The sequence below is a fragment of the Podarcis gaigeae genome, assembly GCF_964106915.1.
Source record: "Podarcis gaigeae genome assembly, chromosome: 15".
NCBI classification, from domain to species: Eukaryota; Metazoa; Chordata; class Lepidosauria; order Squamata; family Lacertidae; genus Podarcis; species Podarcis gaigeae.
In genome coordinates this window covers 3,837,249-3,857,470 of record NC_139692.1, presented here as the reverse complement: position 1 = coordinate 3,857,470, position 20,222 = coordinate 3,837,249, and the positions used below count along the sequence as shown (strand labels likewise).

At 45.3% G+C, this 20,222-nt stretch overlaps 1 protein-coding gene and 1 long non-coding RNA gene across 3 annotated transcripts in view; both read right to left on the bottom strand.

The window, feature by feature from the left end:
- LOC310832212 overlaps positions 1-20,222 on the bottom strand; it is a 288,863-nt gene that overhangs the window by 23,496 nt on the left and 245,145 nt on the right. The window lies entirely within an intron of this gene.
- DOCK5 (dedicator of cytokinesis 5) overlaps positions 1-20,222 on the bottom strand; it is a 139,030-nt gene that overhangs the window by 3,092 nt on the left and 115,716 nt on the right. For both annotated transcript variants that reach the window (XM_083713368.1, XM_083713367.1), the window contains exons 38-49: positions 18,834-18,953; positions 15,684-15,773; positions 14,645-14,749; positions 13,927-14,068; positions 13,577-13,658; positions 12,834-12,918; positions 11,859-11,945; positions 10,048-10,224; positions 5,670-5,753; positions 4,683-4,820; positions 3,177-3,343; positions 1,978-2,155 (exon numbers count right to left, since the gene is read on the bottom strand). In XM_083713368.1, the coding sequence (XP_083569494.1) occupies positions 1,978-2,155; positions 3,177-3,343; positions 4,683-4,820; positions 5,670-5,753; positions 10,048-10,224; positions 11,859-11,945; positions 12,834-12,918; positions 13,577-13,658; positions 13,927-14,068; positions 14,645-14,749; positions 15,684-15,773; positions 18,834-18,953 (1,455 nt within the window). The remainder of the gene's footprint in view (positions 1-1,977; positions 2,156-3,176; positions 3,344-4,682; positions 4,821-5,669; positions 5,754-10,047; positions 10,225-11,858; positions 11,946-12,833; positions 12,919-13,576; positions 13,659-13,926; positions 14,069-14,644; positions 14,750-15,683; positions 15,774-18,833; positions 18,954-20,222) is intronic.

Here is a 20,222-nt window from a genome sequence, read left to right as displayed (position 1 = left end):
AAACAAAAAAAATTGTTGAAGGTGCCGGTGGCGACACTATGGGTATCATGATGTTAGCTACTCCCTATCAGGAAGGCTTTGCAATGGTCTAGGAAGGCTCAGTGCACCAAAACGGGCTACTGAGGGGCAATATATCTTCAATAGGCTAAGGATTTGCAGCCTGTTAATCAGGGATGGGGAAACCTTTTTAGCCCAAAGTCCACATTCCCTTCTGGGCAATGTGTCATTGGTGGGTGAGGTTCAGTGTCTAAAAGTTGGTGCGGCAACTTATTTAAATTTTTACATTTGTAGGGTAGACTACAGTCTACACCAGTGTTTCTCAAATGTGGGTCTCCAGTTTTTGTTGGACAACAACTCCCATCATTCCTAGCTAGGAGAACCAGTGGTCATGAATGACAAGTTTGAGAAACACTGGTCTAGACATATTGAAGTGAGAGGTTTCTATACCCACCACTTTCCATCCTCTACCCAAGTAAGCAAGAAGGACTATCATAGTTCAAGGACACATTCCCATCAGGCAAAAGCACTTGAGTGGGACACAGACAGGCCTGGTGAAGGAGTGGGGGTGTCCTAAGGGCCAGACAGAAATGCCCCCACACCTGAAGCTGCCCACCTGCCATCCTACAGTATATTCACAGTAGACAGTAACAGGTTTTCAGAACATTCAAAGCCAGGCAACTGAGGAACTAGGAACAATGGAGCTATGGTCCTACAGATGTTTTGGGACTCCAACTCCCAGAGGCCCCAGCCAGCTTGGCTAATAATCAGGAATGATGAGAGTTGTAGTCCGGCATCATCTGGAAGGGCCACAGGTCCTCCATCCTTGGACTGCACCAAAGGAGAGAAACACAGAGAAACCACAACTGAGAAATTCAGTCTATCTCTATTTGCTGTCCGGATGACTGAAGATCCAGTGCAAATACCAGTGGTGCAAATTAGGCTTCCATGATCATCCAGTTAGTAACAGCATCCACAGAAGTCTTGCCTGGGAGTTCAGTACATGCGATCAACCTCGTGAGAGGCAGGAAATGTTCACTGCTACGCCCCATGCCTCCCCAACACTATAAATGCATTTGGGAAGAGGTCTTCAGCATGGCAGTCTGCCAACCAACAGGTTCTTCCTGTGAGTTGACAGTCTGAGTGCTCAGGATTCCAAGCTTACACTGGACAAATTCTGGCTCAGAGTGACACTTTTCAGCATCCCATGCTGTTAAACATGGGGTAAAGGCAAAATTACAGAGTATGACTTTTAAAAAAGTTTACATGGTTTTTCTTTTAACTCAGTGATATGACAGAGAGCAGCTCTGCATGCTGCAGGAAGTAAGGAGTGGGTGTTTTTCATGGGTTACACATAAATGGGCAAAACTATATACCTCTAAGTGGGTACCACTTGTGCAGCTTCCCATATGGAAGATGTGAAATTTCATCTTAATCTCAGAAGCTGGAAAGGCAGAGGTGTGATTCATTTCCACCTGCCTTTGGGGCACTTCCTGTCACACCCAAAAGCTACAGCCGGAGAGCTGGATTCTGGTTGGGATTTGCACATCAGAGAGAAGGATGCTAACTTGTCCATCTTCCTGATGTACCAGAGTTCTGTGTGCAGAGATTTTTATTACTGTGCTTTTGTATGGAAGAACATTCAAGCATGCAAATTTCCCATCTGCAGGCTAACGTGGTATAGTGCAATGTTAGTGAGAACTGAGCCTGAGTTGAGACTGCTGAAATTGTAATGGCGCTGCCTGATACTTAAGAGTGGTATCTGAGCAGAGATCATGGTAATGTAATTTGCAGCCGTGTGCTCAGAGTGGCCAACACAATGTAACCAAATGGAAAGCCTTCCTTAATGTGATCATCAAATCTTCCACTATCTGAGCCTCTCCCGGTTTTTAACCATGACATAAGTAGCATGCACAGCTAACAGAAAATGACAGAAGCTCCCAGGGGGAATTTCATCATAATTATCACTCATTTATTTACCATGTTGGAAGTCAGCTCAGCCTCTGGCTCCTTCTCTGCAATGACCTGAGATTTGCTGAGGCTCCAGTCCTTCCGCCTGAATTTATTAGTCCGGTTCTCGCCATCATCCTTGGCCGGGAGCTCCTCCATCCTGGAGGATGTCAAATTCCTCCTTTCCACCAGTGGTTCAAGAATAGATCTGTAGCCCATATAGGAAAAACAAGCACAGATTATCCCATCTCCTCTTGTCAGCCTGAGAAAACATCACAACTGTCCCCTGGAGACATGAAGCACTGGCAGTTTTGCCCTCCTACAGCCTAGATGGCAGATTTGCCAAAGTTCCTTTCAAGGGCAGAGGCTGTCCTTGTGACCACTTACAGCAAAAGTTGCTAATGTGGTGCCCATGAGTTTAATGGGACCCTTGAGGTCTTCCCCTGGTGCCCATCAACTATCTGACTCCCTGCCAATTCAATGCACTCTTTGTCACGAGGTGGCGAGAGGAAGGCAGCCCTGTTTAGGGAAGTTTTTTAATATTTGTTGTTTTATTGTATTTTAAACTTTTTGTTGGAAGCTGCCCAAGGTGGCTAGAGAAACTCAGCCAGATGGGTAGGGTATAAATAATAAATAATAATTAATATTTATCTATTTCTCCCTCTTAAAATATAGAACTGACAGGCAAAGTTTGGAAGAGTGTAGCTCTTCCCTGCTTCCTTTTCCTTTGCTTTTCAATGCTCTAATTCTGTTGAATCCTACTTTAATGAAGATCCCTTGGGAAAGTGAATTGTGTGTGCGCACACTATATTCCTGTCTCTCGGGGGGCTGATCCTGGGGAAGGGGTGAAAGAAGTGACCAGAGAGGTGGTACCCATGGTAGTCCTAGAAAATCCAAATTTGCCCATGAGCCTAAACTTGTTGGTGAACCCTGATTTATTGTACTAAACAGCATCTCAAGTGTTCTTCTGTCAAAAGATAGGCGAACACTTATTTTATCCTCTTATGAGGTGGTTTCCTGGTCGTCTTAGAGACCTTTTTGAGTTTCTTCCTTGAGGATAATAATAAATATATTACTAAATAGGTGAGTAAATATCTCACAATTGTTTATTCCAAGCTGGTGATTAATAAAAAATTACAATCCTGAAGCTGTAAATTTTGTATTTTATCTATTGGTGGATTGACCCTAATAAATACTAGATTGGATTGATTTCCTACAAGTTCACTCACCCATCTGATCCTGGTCTGGAGGAAGTACTGTCTGATGAGGTAGAGGATGTTGATCCCACAGAGGAAGTCACAGAGGTAACTGAGAGCCTCCTCAAAGTGGAGGACATGATGTAGGGCAAAACCACTGACCCAGACCTGCTCTGCTTTCTCTCCGTCAGCGAAGAAGGCTGTGGTTGGAATATAAAGAGGAAAAGTGCTAACTGGGCTTTGGAAAGGAGAGAGGAAGGTGTCCCCCTGGCTCAGTGCCCTCTGAGGGGGAACTGGTCGCACTGCCCTAAATCCACCTCTGTTGGAAAAGCAAGTCCTAAGCACAGGAGAGAACTTAATTGCTCCTTTTGGTCCTGACTCCACTTGGGGCTAACTGGGATGAAAAGAGCTTTTAAACATTCTGCCTTGCTTGCCAGGCAAGACCTGCTCAGGCCGACTCTGGAATGCTCTTGTGGGAAAACCATCGACTTCCTGCAAGACTCTGTGCAAGCATCTTGAGCCTTAGCTGCCCTGTGCTCCTGTAGGAGGAAGGGTGGACTATAAACATGGTAAGCAGCTCTGCTTGAAAGCTCAGCTCCATGGGGCCTCCTAGTCCTTGACTGGCATTTGGTCACAGCTATTCCTTAGGCTGCCTCAGGGGGAGAGATGAGAAGCAGGGACTCTTCCACCAGCATGACTGAAAGACCAGCTCAACCAAGCACTTCCTGTCCCTGAACTATTTCCATTCCAGCTGGTTATTATAAGAACAACTATTTGACTTTTCAACATTGATGTCTGAGTTTGGTTTTTTGCTTTTCCCTCTCTGGCCCTTTCCCCTTGTGTTTCATGTCTTTTAGACAGAAAGCCTGCAGGCATCATGGGGTTGTCTTATTTTGACTGGTTGTGTGTTACCAGCCCTGCAAGCCTTTTTTGGCTAGAGCAGTGTTTCCCAACCTTGAATCTCTAGCTGTTTTCGGACTACAGTTTCCATCACCCCTAATCACTGGTCCTGCTAGCTAGGGATTATGGGAGTTGTAGTTCAAAAACAGCTGGAGCCCCAAGGTTGGGAAACACTGGGCTAGAGAATGGGGTGCAAATTTTCTAAAAATAAATAGTTAATAAAAATAATAAAGAAATAAAATAATCCTGTTTTGGAATTACAGTGGTACCTCAGGTTACAGACGCTTCAGGTTACAGACTCCGCTAACCCAGAAATAGTACCTCAGGTTAAGAACTTTGCTTCAGGATGAGAACAGAAATCGACGGCGCAGCGGCAGCAGGAGGCCCCATTGGCTAAAGCGGTGCTTCAGGTTAAGAACAGACCTCCGGAACGAATTAAGTTCTTAACCTGAGATACCACTGTACAGCTTATTTGCACACCCCTCCAGTGGTCACTGAGCTATCTGGCTGAAGGCCTTTCAGCTGCACTTTTCTATAACTAAATTAAAAATAAACTGGTAGCTAGGCACTGGGAATGTGAGTGCTTTACAGGCAGACAGGTTTAAAGGTTGCCTTAATAAAACAGGATGCAACAGTTACCAGAGTTATCACACCATAGAGCTTCTCCACTTTCTCCCTCAGCTCCTTGAAGCAGGAGGTCAGTCTATCATGAAGAGGCTTCAGCTGTTCTGTCAGCTTCTTCCCATGAATCCGAATCCCTTCAGCCAGCAAAGGCATCTGAAAGAGGGAACCAAACACATTGGATGCCCACATTTTGATGTCAGGAAGGCCACTCTCATTTCTCAGTCCATACCAAGTCAGCCCATTAGCATTTCTAGCCCAGTATTGTCTACTCTGACACTGTCTGAAACTTTGGAAGAACCCCTACCAGTCAGTCCTGACCTGGGGTGAAGAACCTTTTTCTTATAAAGGGCCTCTGATCTCCAGGGAGGACTGCAGAGCTTTCCCTCTCTTTGTGCCCCCACATCCCTTCTTTTTATCTTACACACACACTTGTGCAAAGCAGAAGAGGAAGAGATTCCATGAAAGCCCAGACAACAAGTATGTAGGAGAACCAAATTTTGCTTAAAAGGGTAAAGAGACCCCTGACCATTAGGTCCAGTCATGACCGACTCTGGGGTTGCGGCGCTCATATCGCTTTAGTGGCCAAGGGAGCCGGCGTTTGTCCACAGACAGCTTCCGGGCCATGTGGCCAGCATGACTAAGCCACTTCTGGAGAACCAGAGCAGCGCACGGAAACGCCGTTGACCTTCCCGCCGGAGTGGTACCTATTTATCTACTTGCACTTTGACGTGCTTTTGAACCGCTAAGTGGGCAGGAGCAGGGACTGAGCAACGGGAGCTCAGCCTGTCGTGTGGATTCGAACCGCCAACCTTCTGATCAGCAAGTCCTAGGCTATGTGGTTTAACCCACAGCGCTGTTTAGGACTGCATAAAATTAGGCCTAGGGGATTATGCAGCCCTTGGGCTAAGAGACTCCACCCAATACATAGACAATACTGAGCTAGAAGGACCAATGTCCATGACTTGCTATAAAGCAGCTCCCTAACTGCTTCCTAGCAGGTACCTGTAAAGCAATCAGTTGCTTGAGCAGTTCAATCTTATCTTGATCTTCAGGGTGTTCTTGAATATATTTCTCTGTGAAAAAGGCCTGAAGGGAGAAAAACAAAGAACAGTTGAGATGTGAATCTTAATCTTTGTTCCTTGGTTTAAGGCAACAGGCTTTCAACCTTTTTGAGTCCATGGCTCCATTGACCAGCTACATTCTTTCTGCAGCAACCCTGTGGGGAAATATGCTCCAGGCCTCAGAAGCCCGGTTATGTCACCCCTTGCTTGGAGAGTGGGCAGCCCCATACCTCTTAGAACACCCTCCCTGTGCAGCGTTCCCTCAGCCTCCTCTCCTCTCCCCTCTCATTGGGAGTCCTCTGGGCAGCACCCTTCCCCCTGCCCCAGAGAGAGCTGCCTCCTCACCCCACCCCACAGGGGCCTGGAAAGAGGATGCTGCTTAAAGAAATACCGTATTTTTCGCCCTATAGGACACACTTTTCCCCCTCCAAAAATGAAGGGAAAATGTGTGTGCGTCCTATGGGGCGAATTCAGGCCCACCGACCCCTCTTGCTCTCCAGGCTTCAGGAAGCTATCCGCAAGCTGTGGGAGAGCTGTGCAACTTCGCACAGCTCTCCCACGGCTTGTGGAGAGCTGCCTGCACCTCGAAGCCTGGGGGTGCGCTGAGCTCAGCGCCCCCAGGCTTCGGGCTTTGCGCAGCTCTCCCACAGCTGCCTGTTCTGGGGGCTGGGGTCGGGGGAAGCCCCGCCCCAGCCCCGTGCCTGGGGGGAAAATAATTTTTTTTTGTTTATTCCCCCCCCCCAAAGACTAGGTGCACCCTATGGGCCGGTGTGCCCTATGGGCCGAAAAATACGGTAAGTTGCATGCCTTCACAGGGATCTCATCCCCAGTTATCACTAACAGAAAAGCATTAGTTTTTGGAGCTCATCATTTCTTTTGAGCTCATCATAGACCATCTCCCAGTATCTTGGGGCATGTTTGCAGTGCGACCACGTATGTATGAAAGTTCTCTCAACCTCCAAACGTTTGCAATACAGTTTGGACCGACTTTTGTACATTTTAACAAGTATACTGGGCATCAAATACCACCTGTAAAGCATTTTTTGTATATTTTCCTTTATCAAATAGCAAGCCAAAAAGCTGATATTTTTGTTCCATATTTTTGTCTCCCAAACTGAAATTTCAATGTTGTGTCCAATGTCTATAGCCCAGTGTCTCATTACGGCCTTGACCATTTCGTTTTTGGTTTCCCATTCTAGTAAAATTGTATAAAGTTTGGATATTATTATTTTTTGCTTCCCAATTTCGTTTCCACCGATTCTGATCCTCATTCCATTTTTCATTTTTCTTTATCTTTTCTGAAAACCTCATTTAATTGAAAATATTGAAACCAATCTGAGATCCAGTTTTATACCTTTTCTTTAATTACCGTATTTTTCGCTTTATAAGACACACCAGACCACAAGACGCACCTAGTTTTTGGAGGAGGAAAACAAGAAAAAAAATATTCTGAATCTCAGAAGCCAGAACAGCAAGAGGGATCACTGCACTGCGCAGTGAAAGCAGAAATCCCTCTTGCTGTTCTGGCTTCTGGGATAGCTGCACAGCCTGCATTCGCTCCATAAGACGCACACACATTTCCCCTTACTTTTTAGGAGGGAAAAAGTGAGTCTTATACAACAAAAAATACGGTAGTTCTATAGTGCCTTCTCTAAGCTCAAGGAGGTCCTTGTATGTACCCGTTCTTATTCATGTTTAATTTTTTTTAACTGCCACTGCCCCAATGGGGGATATCCACCAGGGGGGTCTTCCTTTCTAGGTGGTCTTCATATCTTGCCCAAATGCTGTATAGGTTCTTTCTTATCACGTGGTTGTGGAATTACTTTAGTTTAGTTATAATATAGGTAAGCAAGCCATCCATACACCATATCAAATCCTTCTAAGTCCAGAGTATTTACGTTCTTCAGGTCCACCCAATCTTTCATCCAACACAAGCAAACTGCCTCATAGTACATTTTCAGGCCTGGGAGATCAACCCCCTCTTGTTTGCATCTATCAAGATTTTGCATTTGATCTGAGGCTTTCCCCCCTCCACTAGGGAAGGGCTTATTGCTTGAGCACAGAGCTTGAACATCGAGAGGCAGTCTGCAGACATGCTTAGAGAAATGTGTCCAGAGGAAGTGTGGTAACAACAGGGATCCACATGAATTTGCATTAGCAAAAGGATTGAAACTAGTTATACTAGTGCCTTCTATTGCTCCATCCATCAGTATTTCCCTGCTTTTTCCAACCCTCTTGATACAGGGTTATTGCAAGCCAATCTAGAACAAAGTCCAGGAAGATCTAAAGTGATTTCTCACAGAGATACCAGGGTCCCACAGCAAGAAGCAGCAGCTTAGCTCTTACTCCAAATGTACCCCTTGGAGTCCTCTCAGATACGGGGAAAATTTGCTATTTTCTCCTAGATAGAACAGTAAAATATAATGTTTTGGGGCAATGTTGTCAAGGGTAAAGCCTGCAAGATTCCACTGACTATAAACCCAAATTGGGGGCACGACAATGAACAATCCATCTTTAGACATGCATGTGATGAAAAAACTGGCTTTTTGCTATCGTTTAATGATGAGCAAGGAGGGTGATCTGCTCCAAAGGTTGATTCCTTGTCCCCAACATTAAACAAAGGGTTTAGATTATGATGATTATGGCAGCCCACAAAAACCGCACTCCCTCCACAGAGCGAGCTGAGAATAGGAAACTGTGAGCAAACACCCTGACGACTTCCAGATGTGGCCACAGCATTTCAAAGCCTTAACGGCTTTTCCACTTCTGCAAATCTCACTTCCATGCCTAAAATAGAGTAGAGCCAGCTCAAAATACTCCTTGGTTGAAAATGGATTTTAATCCCATTTTAAGCATCTGAAGACTGTGTCTTGCAGCATTCATATCCGAGGACATCTATATTGAGCCGTACTGACTCCACCACATTGTAACTAGAAATAGCTATAGCTCTCATTGGGGACTATGGACTTCCACAATCTATGGAGCATCATCACTGCTACTTTTGATCCCTACAGTGGTACCTTGGGTGACAAACACCTTGGGTGACAAACACTTTGGGTTACAGACTCCACTAACCCAGAAGTACTACCTTGGATTAAGAACTTTACCTCAGGATGAGAACAGAAAAAGTGCACACTTTACCCTAGTATTTGCATTTTTGTACTCATTGCCTGGAGATCTGCATTGCAAAAAGTGAAAAAGTGCAAGTCAAAGGCAGCTATAATATAAGAGAGAACAGGAAAGTGCAAATTAGGTAAGTTTGCATTTGAATTCTAACTGAATTAAATTTCTTCAGCATCCTATCCATGACTAATCTCTACACCTTTCTAGCTTCCATTATTTTTAGTTCTTGCCAAAATATTCAGAAAAACCTACAATACTTTATACTTATAGCCCACTAAGTTATTTTTATACTAAAGTACATGAGCTTTTTTGCTCTCCAAAGTGTAAATCTCATCCCTTGATTCTCACTCTAAGTTTTTTGGTAGTTTACACCATGGTCCCTTTCAAGTTAAACAGCTTTTTATCTTTTCTGTATTAATCTAATCATTCCCTCAATTTTCAGATGTTCAGGTTGTAAGTACCATTACTTATATAGCCAAAGGGCAAAAGGTGAAGTAATCCCAAAGTGTGCAGAAACACACACAAAAAGCTTTAGGAAAGGACTCTTAAAGGGGAGCAGAAGACAAACAACCCAAAGAGGACTAAAGATGCTTAGTAGCCATATAATGTTGTTTGTTAGGTGTGGGTTTTTTTTGGGGGGGGGCATTGCAAAATGTGGGGAGAATTGAATGCAGCAGCTAGAATTCTGAACATCAACATTCTATACTGCAACATTGTTGTTGTTACCCACAATAAGTGTGCATAGAACAAAAATACTATTTCTTCTCTCTGTTTTTTCTTCTTTCAATCAGACAGCAACATGGACAGATTCACCCATTCCTGCTGCAAGGAGTGGTCAAGTTTGGTTTCTCTCACCTTCTCATTTTTTAAAATCTTAAATTCAGTTCCCCACATTTTCACACCTCTTTACTAGTGAAATGAAAGTCTTTATGAAAATGCACCAGCATTTTAATGCGAATTTCTTCTTGCATATTTGTATGCAATCTTCCCTGCTGCACATTTCTGCAAAGCAAATCCCTCTGGATTAACGTGCTTTTGCAGACATTAACTGCACTGCAAATTTTGGGAAAGTGCATATTTTGAAGGATAGCTGTGCTTCAGTTTGTGCAATGTTTCAGAAACTGCAAGCTAGGTATGTTGGCTTTTAAATGCAAAATGCACTTCACACTAATCTTTACTCTGCAGCAACAGCTGACCTTCTCATAATTGGTGTATCCACCCATGACGGCCGGATCGACAATGCCATTCAAGAGCATAGAGAGAGGGTGAACAGGCAGGGTGCGGTCCCAGGCATGCTGTTGAACACAATTGCTGATTTTCTCATTTGTCAGCTCCATCGTTTCAATGGCATTCTCCAAGGGACTTATTTCCTCCTGAGAAATGCAAATACAGGAGAGTTAAGGCCACATCTAAAATGAACTCTTCAGTGCAGGTCAATGTGTGCCCAACTTTCCAGATCCATATAATACGCCATGACTTTTTCCCGAGTGGTGTTGTCCACACTATGGACCATAACTGAACCTCTTTGACATGATACAGTGATCCATATGGGAAATCATCCCAAAGTAAAAACTGCAAAAATTATCACAAGAGGGCAGTATTTTCAAGCCCAGTCTTTGGCATGGGGTTTTTGTTTTGCACTTGTCACAAAAGGTTTCAATATCAGGAGAGGAAACACCTAATAATGTGAAACTTAGGCAGCATAGTTTCAGCTTACGGACTGTATCATCTCAGGAGGACATGCATGCACTGGTTCTTAAATGCGGTGGAAGGGTGGGACACACACAGGGTTGACACCTTTCCCAGCCCTGCTCCCTCACTCAGAGTGGTAGTCAGAATGCCAGATTATGGAGATGTGAATTCAAGTCCCTTCTTAGACAGGAAGCCCACAGGGTGATCTAGGGGCAGGCATGCTCTCTTTCTGCAATTCTCTTCTCTTTATCAGAGCCTACCTCACAGACTTGTTGCATTACTAAAAATGAGGGGAAAACCACTTTGAAGAGCAGTGCACAGGAGGTTTTGCTCCTAGTGCAGAGCTTTTTGCTGCATTCTGCAAGATATGGCTTTGATTTTGAGGACCACTAATCCTATGAAATCCTAGCTACAAAAATTGAACAAGGGTCCTGCAGAATGTATTAGAAATCTGATGTAGCAATTCTCTGCAGGCCACCTTATTCCCCTCACTTATTGAGTAGGATGGAACAATTGATCCATCATGACCATGATAAACTTTATGCATACACAGAAGACAGGGCTGACCCAAGACATTTTGGTACCTGAGGTGGACCCTAAAATGGCACTCCTCCTCCCCATCAAAGAAGGGGTAAGGGTAAGAAGATCTACATCAGGAGCAGGGGAAGAAAGATACTGGGATCTGCTGCCCCTGGGGATCCTGCTCCTTAGGCGGTCACCTCACTTTGCCTCATGGGTGGCCTGGCCCCTAATAGGGGAGATTAATTAAACAAACAGCCAGGGAGAGGGGAGTTCCTTGTAATTTTCATGGCAGCTGCCTAAATTGCTGAGGACAATGACATAAACAGCAGGAACAAATGACAGGGGGCCTGATCTAGACCAAGACCACAGTGGGAGTGGGGCAAAAGATTTAAGTCATCTAAATCTCTATGCCAGGGTTCCCATTCAGATCCAACTCACTCACCCCTTTCTGTGCCTACAATTCACTTTCAAAAAATTTGACTGCAATTGCCAACTGTGTGAATAGTTTGGCCCTCGGATGAAGAGAGATGGAATCTTCCCTTGCCGGTTGTGTCAACTGTCTATTCAGATCTTGAGTGCCAGGATGGCACAATGGCTTAGTGCTGGACTTGGTGCCTGGGAAACTAAGAGCCTGGGCCAATCATTAAGCTTTCCATCCTTACGCACTTCACTTAATTGTCACAAAGAGGACGATGGTGGGGAGAAATCATGTGTGCTACCCTGAACCCCATGAAGAGGAAGGATAAAAATGCAGTGAGGGGAAAAATTAACATGCATCCTCTCCAAAGCTCACCACTGCAACCTGTTTGACTTCAAACCACTTGAGGATTCCTGGGAAGGAATAGGCAGTTGTGTAGGTGGTCCTCTCGATCCACATAGTCTGGAAAAAAGTGAAAGTCAAAGTGGAGGCAGTTACAACTTCTAGCTGGGTTTTTTTGGAAAGGAATGTAGCTCAGGGGTAGAACATGCAGTTTGCATTCAAAGCACTCTAGGCTCAATCCCTGGCATCTCCAGGTGGGTCTGGAAACGACTTCTGACTGTACCCTTGGAGAGTCATTTGTCAGCACTGTGGACCTGGGGTGGACAACCTTTATTCTGTTGGGGGCTGTATGCTGGCTGTGAGTACGGCAAGCGGTGGGTCCAGCTATCCCTTTCCTTCCCTCCTCTCTGTGCTATCCTTATTCTTCTCTTTCCGTCTCTCCCCATCCAGCAAACTGCTGGGGAAGGGACAGGTGGCTTTTGCCAGAGGTCTTTAGTTGACCACTTGCATAGGGCTTTGGAGGATGACATTAAGCTGGGAGCCACAGGCAAACCAGGGCTGCAGCTGGCCACCCCTGGCGAAGACAACACTGAGCTAGATGGACTCAGCATGGTCTGCCACAGAATCACAAAATTTAAGAGTTGGAAGGGACTGTGAGGATCATCTAGTTCCACCCCCTGCAATGCAATGCTGAATATGCAGCTGTCTCACATGGGGACTGAACCTGCAACCTTAGCATTATCAGCCCCATGCGCCACACTTTCACTTGTCCCATGCCTAGAAACCATGAGTCCAAACTTCTTTTCCATTTGCCCCACCACTTCCCCTGAGAAAACCCAGAGTTCCTCAGAAAAACTGACAGACGTTTGTTCTGATTCAGCAGTAACCAGTGGGTTTTCCCAGGCAAAGCAGTGGGGCAAGTGGAAGTGTGGATGAGAACTGCAAGGTAACAAAACCCGGAGAGAGAAGTAGAACCTCAAAGATTGCTCCAAAGGATGAAGGACTTACTGCAAATTCATTCTCAGGATCTTTTTCTCCTTTTCTGAATGGCCGGGAGTGTCTGAATTGTTGCACTTCATTGGATCTATAGAAGCTAAAGCAGTAAACAAGCAGATCAGCTCAAATCAAACCACAAGAAGCATTTCCAGTCACCATCCAAAATCAGGAGGTCTGACACTATTATTTATTTTCATAATTGTAACAATTTATTTCTACATTTTTATTCTGTTTATTTATATCCAGCCTTTTTCTGTGACAGGGACTCAAGACAGTTTACAGCATAAAATAAAAACAGTTAATGGCAACAACTTGGTACCAGGTTACCTCCAGGAACCTTATATACTCCTGCCGGGTCACTTCAATCCTCATGAAGGACACTCTTAGCTGTGCCATATGCTCCAAAGTTTCACCTTATGTCCACTAAGATCAGGGTGTTTGCTGTGATAGCACCAGAGCAGGTCAGGGTTAGCCCTAAAGCAGTGGTGCATTTGAACCAGGATTGGGGGAATGGAGGCATATAGCTCCACAGGTAAGAAGAGGAATGGAGAGAGGTTGGTCCAAACTGGAGCTTTACACAGCATCACAATATGGCACGGGTCTTCTAAAACAGACACAACAGTAAGTATTGAGCTGTTGCTGTACTTCAGAAAGAAATCCAAAGTACAGGCAAGCCAACCCATGACTGAAGCCCAGTAATAGTACTTGTTTCTAGATGTGCAGAAAGGGTTGATTAGTCAGGAAAAAGTGGTTACTTTAGAATCTGCTCTGGAACAGGCTTGTCCTTGTAGTTTGGTGGGAGGTTCATTACAGGTTTCACTATGAAGCACTGGACATCTGTGTGGTGTGCGTTAAGGAAAATAAATAAGAGGAAATGTTTGCAGAGAGCATAGAGGTCAGATATCCAATTCATGCCCTAGCTTAATATCCATGTCAGGGGTGGAGAACCTCTTGCAGCCCAAGACTGCAAAGGTGTGTAAAAATGATTGCTGCATTTTCAGCTGCTAATGTGTACCTAGCCTAAGACTCCTACCTAACTCCTACCCCTACCCACTGCTTTATATTGTCCAGCTTAGTCTCTAACCAGACTCCCCACAAAAGATACACTGCTTAAGAGACGTTTTGATCTCTTCTGTGGGTGGAGCAGTGCTGCTCAGCTTCTCAGCATTTGGAAACTGGGTCAGTAATTTCAGGTTGAAGTCTTCCCTTCTTTCATATTCCTTGCCACGGTAGATGAAGATCTTGTTCTGTGACAAGGATCAGACAGGAAATACAGCAGTGCTATTAAAGTTGCTAGTCGGAACAAATTCCCATGGCCCTAAATTGAGAACAGAACATACCTGGCAAGCCAACAAAATGGACACAAACATTAGCAAGTCCACGGCCTGTCAATACTGCGGAAGGTCCAGATTTAAAGGACTTATTGATTCTGATTTCATAGAGCATGGTCTATTTCAGTTGCTCCAATTTAAAAGAAGGGACCTTGGATCCAGCCCCCATCCCTACATCGCCACTGGAATGCTCCTTTTCAGGGTCCCTCCACCAGCTAATGGTATCAAAAAGCCACCAGTAGTAGATCTACATCTGCAGATATATCTGCAGGCATAGCAGAAGCCTTTGTTGTGGACATGCCATTCCACTGGTGAAGTTCTTCTCTGTCAGGGAGATGCACCCCCTCAATTCCAACTCCTTCCAGCCAGTGGGCCTGAGGGTTAAGTCTGCTCTGCTCACTGTAATCTAGTTTGCAGTCAGCAATTCAGATATCTGACATATTTTAAAGGGTTATTATGGGCCCATCATTGAGACCCCCATAGCATTCTTACCCGCAGAAAGGAGGGGAATCCATGGCCAAAATACCCAACAGCAAAATATTCTGGTTGGGGTCTCATTGCCTTCATGATGTTCTCATAGAATGTGGCCCGTTTTTTCTGTGTATTAAAAAGAAGAAGGGTGGGTGGGCGCTGTTATACAAAAAAAGTAACCTGATCAAGGAAAAGTCTTCAACCACATTTCAAGTTTAAAAAGCTACAGCCCACAAAGCTGGAAAGATCACCTGCTCCTCTATGAAGATCACAGGGGCTACTAGCATGAACATTTAGGAGGGTGGCAACAAAGGTAAAGTTAACGGTATCCCAACTTCGAAATACTCTCCACCGGATTGTCTGCCTGGCACCTAGTTTAATGACTTTGAGGTGCTAGGTTAAGGCATTTCATTCATTCACCCAACTTTTAGTGATTAAGAGATATATGCTGCATGTTCTTCTGCTCTTTCTTATAAATTTATGGGATTAAAAAACACAAAAACACAAACCCATCAAAACAGGTTGAGCAAATAGGACTAATTCTCAAAATGCCAGTTGCCAAAATGCACAATATTCACAGCAGGGGTGAGAAACCTCTGGTCCAGGGTACAAATTTGGCTCTCCAATACTCTTTGTCTGGTCCTTTGGACTTTCCCCAGGCCACACCCCTTTAGAGGTCTCATCCTCTTTCCAGATGTGTTTCACACCCTTCTTTAGTATCTTCCTTTTGGCTGGAATGTATCCAAATGCCTCTTGCTACTGTGCGGCCCTCAGAAGCTTGCCCAGAAGGGAACGTAGCCGAGTCTCAAAAAGGTTTGCCATCCCCATGCTAAAGAATGAAATGTGTGTGCGCACAAGCATTTTAGCGCGCGCTCTCTCTCTCTCTCTCTCTCTCTCTTAAAGCCTCAAGTACACTGAAGCTTCCTGTGCCCTTAATCTGCAGCTGTTGTACTCAGTCAGGAGTACAAGAACTCTCCCAGAGCTCCACCCCCCCCCCCAAAAAAAATAGCCCACAGCAATCCTCCCAACCCAGCAGAGGACAAAAACCCAGCCATCTTACCAAGAGATTGCCAAGGCCCTCATAATCGAAAACTTTGTTCTCATACATGTCAGCAAGTTCCTTGCTTAGCTGGATTGCTTTCTCCCACATCTTCAGGAAATATTTTTTTAAAAAAAATGAGAAGAAAGATTTATTAGCACAGATGATACCCAATGGACCAAACTTAATTCTGAGAAGTTAGGCTTCTAACAGATGCCAAGGATGCTAATAAGAACTAAAACCATAACACACACACACACACACACACACACACACACACACCTTCTCGCACTTAAGCAAGTTAACTTGCATTTCCCACTAGTCGTATCCAGCAGCTAAATTCTCTGCATGGAAGGAGAGGTTCATGATTAGCAAGCCAGAAGAAGGCAAATTATATGCTTTGGATTTCCCAGTGATAAGAGTATGCAAAAGGAGCAGGAGCAACCAGCTCCCAGCTAAATTCTGCTCAGAAATTAACAGATGCAAGTTTGCCATGTCAATTAATTGCAATGGATCTACTCTGAGTATGACTACCATTGGATATAAGCCTCAAAGTGGATCTTACACAATTTTTAAATAGACAGAACTGGTGAAACAGTCCACCACACAGATGAGCAACAATTCTCATTAAATTGCTCTTATAAATCCAGTAGCAGCTAAGAAATTAAAGCTACATGCTATGTTGGGAGTTGGAGTTAAAAGGTGAGTCCTGGATTAGAAAATACTTAAGGCTTGGTTCAGACAAGCACCTAAACCACTCCCTCCTGCTCCTTTCCATACAAAACGAGGAGAGATAAAACGTCTGCTTTCACTTTGGAGCAACCAGAGTTTTGGAAACTGTGGTTTGTTCCAATTTTAGTTAACAAACCAGGATCTGAAGACATAGCTTGGCTAGAATAGTGATGGGAAGCCTCAGGTCATATGTGGATCCCCAGGTCCCTGTGTCTGGGTCTCATGACTCTCCCAGGCCTGGGGTGTAGTGTGGGTTGCCAGTGCCCATGGCAAGGCAAGTATTGAGCCCAGTAAACCATGGCCAAGCACTACTGGGGCACATGCTGGGGGAGTGAGGAGAGCAGTTGGCTTGGAGCAGAGGCAGGCAGGTGGGTGGTGACCAAGTGGTGGCGGAGGGAGCTAGCAAGGAGTGGTGCCATAGCTCTGTATCTCTCCCTTGCCCCACAATCTGCTTTTCCTTCTCCCTCTCTTCTCTTTCACTTCCCCCTTCCCTCCATCCTGCTTCCCTTCTCTCGTTCTCCTCCTGGAAACGGCAGCCATAGTGGCTCAGAGGGTTGGCGCTGGGGCTTGGAGCCACAGCCCAATGGGTAAACAGTAGAATGTAGAATGAACTGACGGGAGTGATGCTCGTGGAAGCTGGGTGGCAGCAAGCTGCCGGGGGGGGGGGGCGTGCAGTGACACAGATCTGGCACCAAGGAAATAAGGAAGCGTGTGCGCAGGTGCCCCGGATGGACTGAGGGAACTAACGTCAGGGCAGCCTCCAGCCCTGCTCACCCTCAGGACCCGAGCTTGCTCTTTCTCCCTCTCTGTCTCCCTTCTCTTCCCCTTTTCCCTTCAGGCCCAGCCGCCCCCCCTTTCCTCCCCACCCCTCTCCGAGGTGCAAGCCAAAGTCAGCTGCCTCAGCCTGCCTGCCTGCCCAGTCCCTCAGTTTGAGAAGGGTACAGCACTCAATGGTGGGGGACAGGACAGGACGGAGAGAAGGAAAGCCTCGCTATGGATGTGGGGTTGCTGTCACCATTTGTACTGGAATGCTGCCATTTGAGCAAGAGGGAAAGAGAGCACAGCAGTGGTGGTTCCTGTTTCTCATCTTCCCTCCCCACGGGTCTGGCACATTGCGCAGTGCACAAGGGTGAGCTGGCCCAACCCTGCCTCTTGGCTGGCCAAGGGGTGGGAAGTGCATGGGCATCCCTGAGCTGGCCACAAGGAGAAGGGGGGCTGGGGTGCCTGGCTGTGCCTTCCCAGAGTTTTGTGCCTGGCACAACTGTCCCCCCAGCTCCCTCCCCATGCTATGCCACTGTCCGGGCCACACCCCTCACTGGTCTGCTTCACACTCTATTGAAGAGGACTTTTTGCTTCGCTTGAATGTGTTCTTGAAGTGTAAAAATTACTCTTGCTTGCCTAGGTGAAGAGGCCTTATTCCACCTGCCTTGCCCCACCCTCCAGCCCTAGGAGTCCTCATAAGGGAGCTGTGCCTGGAGGAAGAACTGTGAGGGGAGAGACTCCATCAGGCAAGGCCTTATTCCACCTGCCTTGCCCCACCCTCCAGTCTCTGCTTCTCAATTTGTATTGTATTATTTTATACACTGTGGCTTGACGTTGTTTTATTGATAGTAAAGGTAAAGGTACCCCTGCCCGTACGGGCCAGTCGTGTCCGACTCTAGGGTTGTGCGCCCATCTCACTTAAGAGGCCGGGGGCCAGCGCTGTCCGGAGACACTTTCCGGGTCACGTGGCCAGCGTGACGAAGCTGCTCTGGCGAGCCAGCACCAGCGCAGCACATGGAAACGCCGTTTACCTTCCCGCTATAAAGCGGTACCTATTTATCTACTTGCACTTAGGGGTGCTTTCGAACTGCTAGGTGGGCAGGAGCTGGGACCGAACGATGGGAGCTCACCCCGCCGCGGGGATTCGAACTGCCGACCATTTGATCGGCAAGCCCTAGGCGCTGAGGTTTTACCCACAGTGCCACCCGCGTCCCTTTTTTTATTGATAGTAGTTTAGAAATTATTTATTGAAATTGTTAAGAGTGAATTTCTGTTTAATTTTTATATGCTGATATTATTATTCTATAATATTCTAGTGATGGTTGAATGTTACATTTTTTATGTAGGATGCTTATTTTAAAGATGTTTTATTATCACGTTTTTGTATTGCATTGATTGTTATAAGATGTACATTCCTTGTTTCTGCAGCTTGTAAACCACCTTGAGTATTGTAAGATAGAAAGACGGTATACAAATTAAAAATGATGATGATGATATATGTGTGCACATCTATCTATCTGGCTTTTGTGTGGTTTGCACACAAGAGGCGAGTCACATAAAGGTGAGAGTCACATCCATCATTCTGCACTTCTTGAGCCACACCCACCAATACCAATTGAGGCCAGTTAGAAAACTGTCCTGGAAATTGTCTGCCTCATCCTGCTGTGACAGACTCACCTTGCCTTTGTCAAAGAAAGCAATGATTTCTTGATAGAGTTTCTCTTTCAATTCCTGCTGCGAATAGACATAGTAACTGTCCCTCTGAAGCAGATGTGGAGCACATGGCTTATCAGACCACTAGGATAAAGGATACAACAAATCAAAGAGTTAACATAGTCATTCTGAGAAGGGTACCTGAGGGATGATATGACAGCATTCTTTAAAATACCAAGAGGTATGTCATACAAGACTTGTTCAAAAGTTACACTGAACACAGGTACAAGCTGTTGCTACCAATGTACAACTGTTGTTGTTTTTTGTGTGAAAGGGTGTACAGTTTATAAATTCAGCTGTTATGTATGCAGACAGTACACTTGCTGAATGTAATGCTTGAAGGAGTTGGATATGTTTAGCCTGGAAAAGAGGAGATTGAGAGGAGATATGATAGCCATCTTCAAATATCTCAAGGAAGAGGGAACAAGCTTGTTTTCTCCTGTTCTTGAAGGTAGGATTCATACCAATGACCTCAAGTTACAGGAAAGGAGATTCCAAATAACATACAGGAAAAGCTGACAGTAGGAGTTGTTCAACAGTGGAAGAGTCTCCCTCGGGAGCTTGTGGACTCTCCTTTCCTTGGAGGTTTTAAAGCAGAGGTTGGATGGCCATCTGTCATGGATGCTTGAGCTGAGATTCTTGCATTGCAGGGGGTTGGACTAGATGACCCTTGGATCCCTTCCAACTCTACAATTCTATGATTCTATGAATGTTGCATGTAAATAACTGTGCAAGTGTACAGCTCTACAGTTGTGTATACAGGTTGTACACTTGTTAAATATGAGGGCAGAGTTCTTATTTGCTGCCCCAGAAAGCAGAACTAGATCTAAAGGGTTTAAATTACAGGGCAGTAGACTTGAACATTAGAAGAACATTTTGGTGGTCGGAACACTTTGAGAATGGAAAAAATTAATGGATGTCTTCAGCAGAGCTATTGGGGATGCTGAATCTCTGTATCTTCTGCACTGTGAAAGGGGCAAGGTTAGATGGTCTGTCATTCTTCTTGGGAAGCAATTCCACAACATGATTCTTCTAAGCAAAGAGAAGTTCTCTTCTGAAAGCTATAGATATAGCCGTATCTCCAAAACATTCCAGTCATTGACACACATCCCACATAGAAATCCCAGACAAGATGAGGGTATTTGGGGGAACTCACTGCTTCAACAAGGAGGTGGGGTTCAATCTGCTATGGATTGGGTTACACTTCCCTTAAGGATCAGGTTTCCAATTTTAAGATCTCACTATTACTTGAGGCACCCAGGTGTCTTTGGACAGAGGTAGCTGGATTATCCGTGCTAAAAACAATCCTGACTTGGCTACTGCTACGATGCCACCCTTTAGCACCTAAGACAC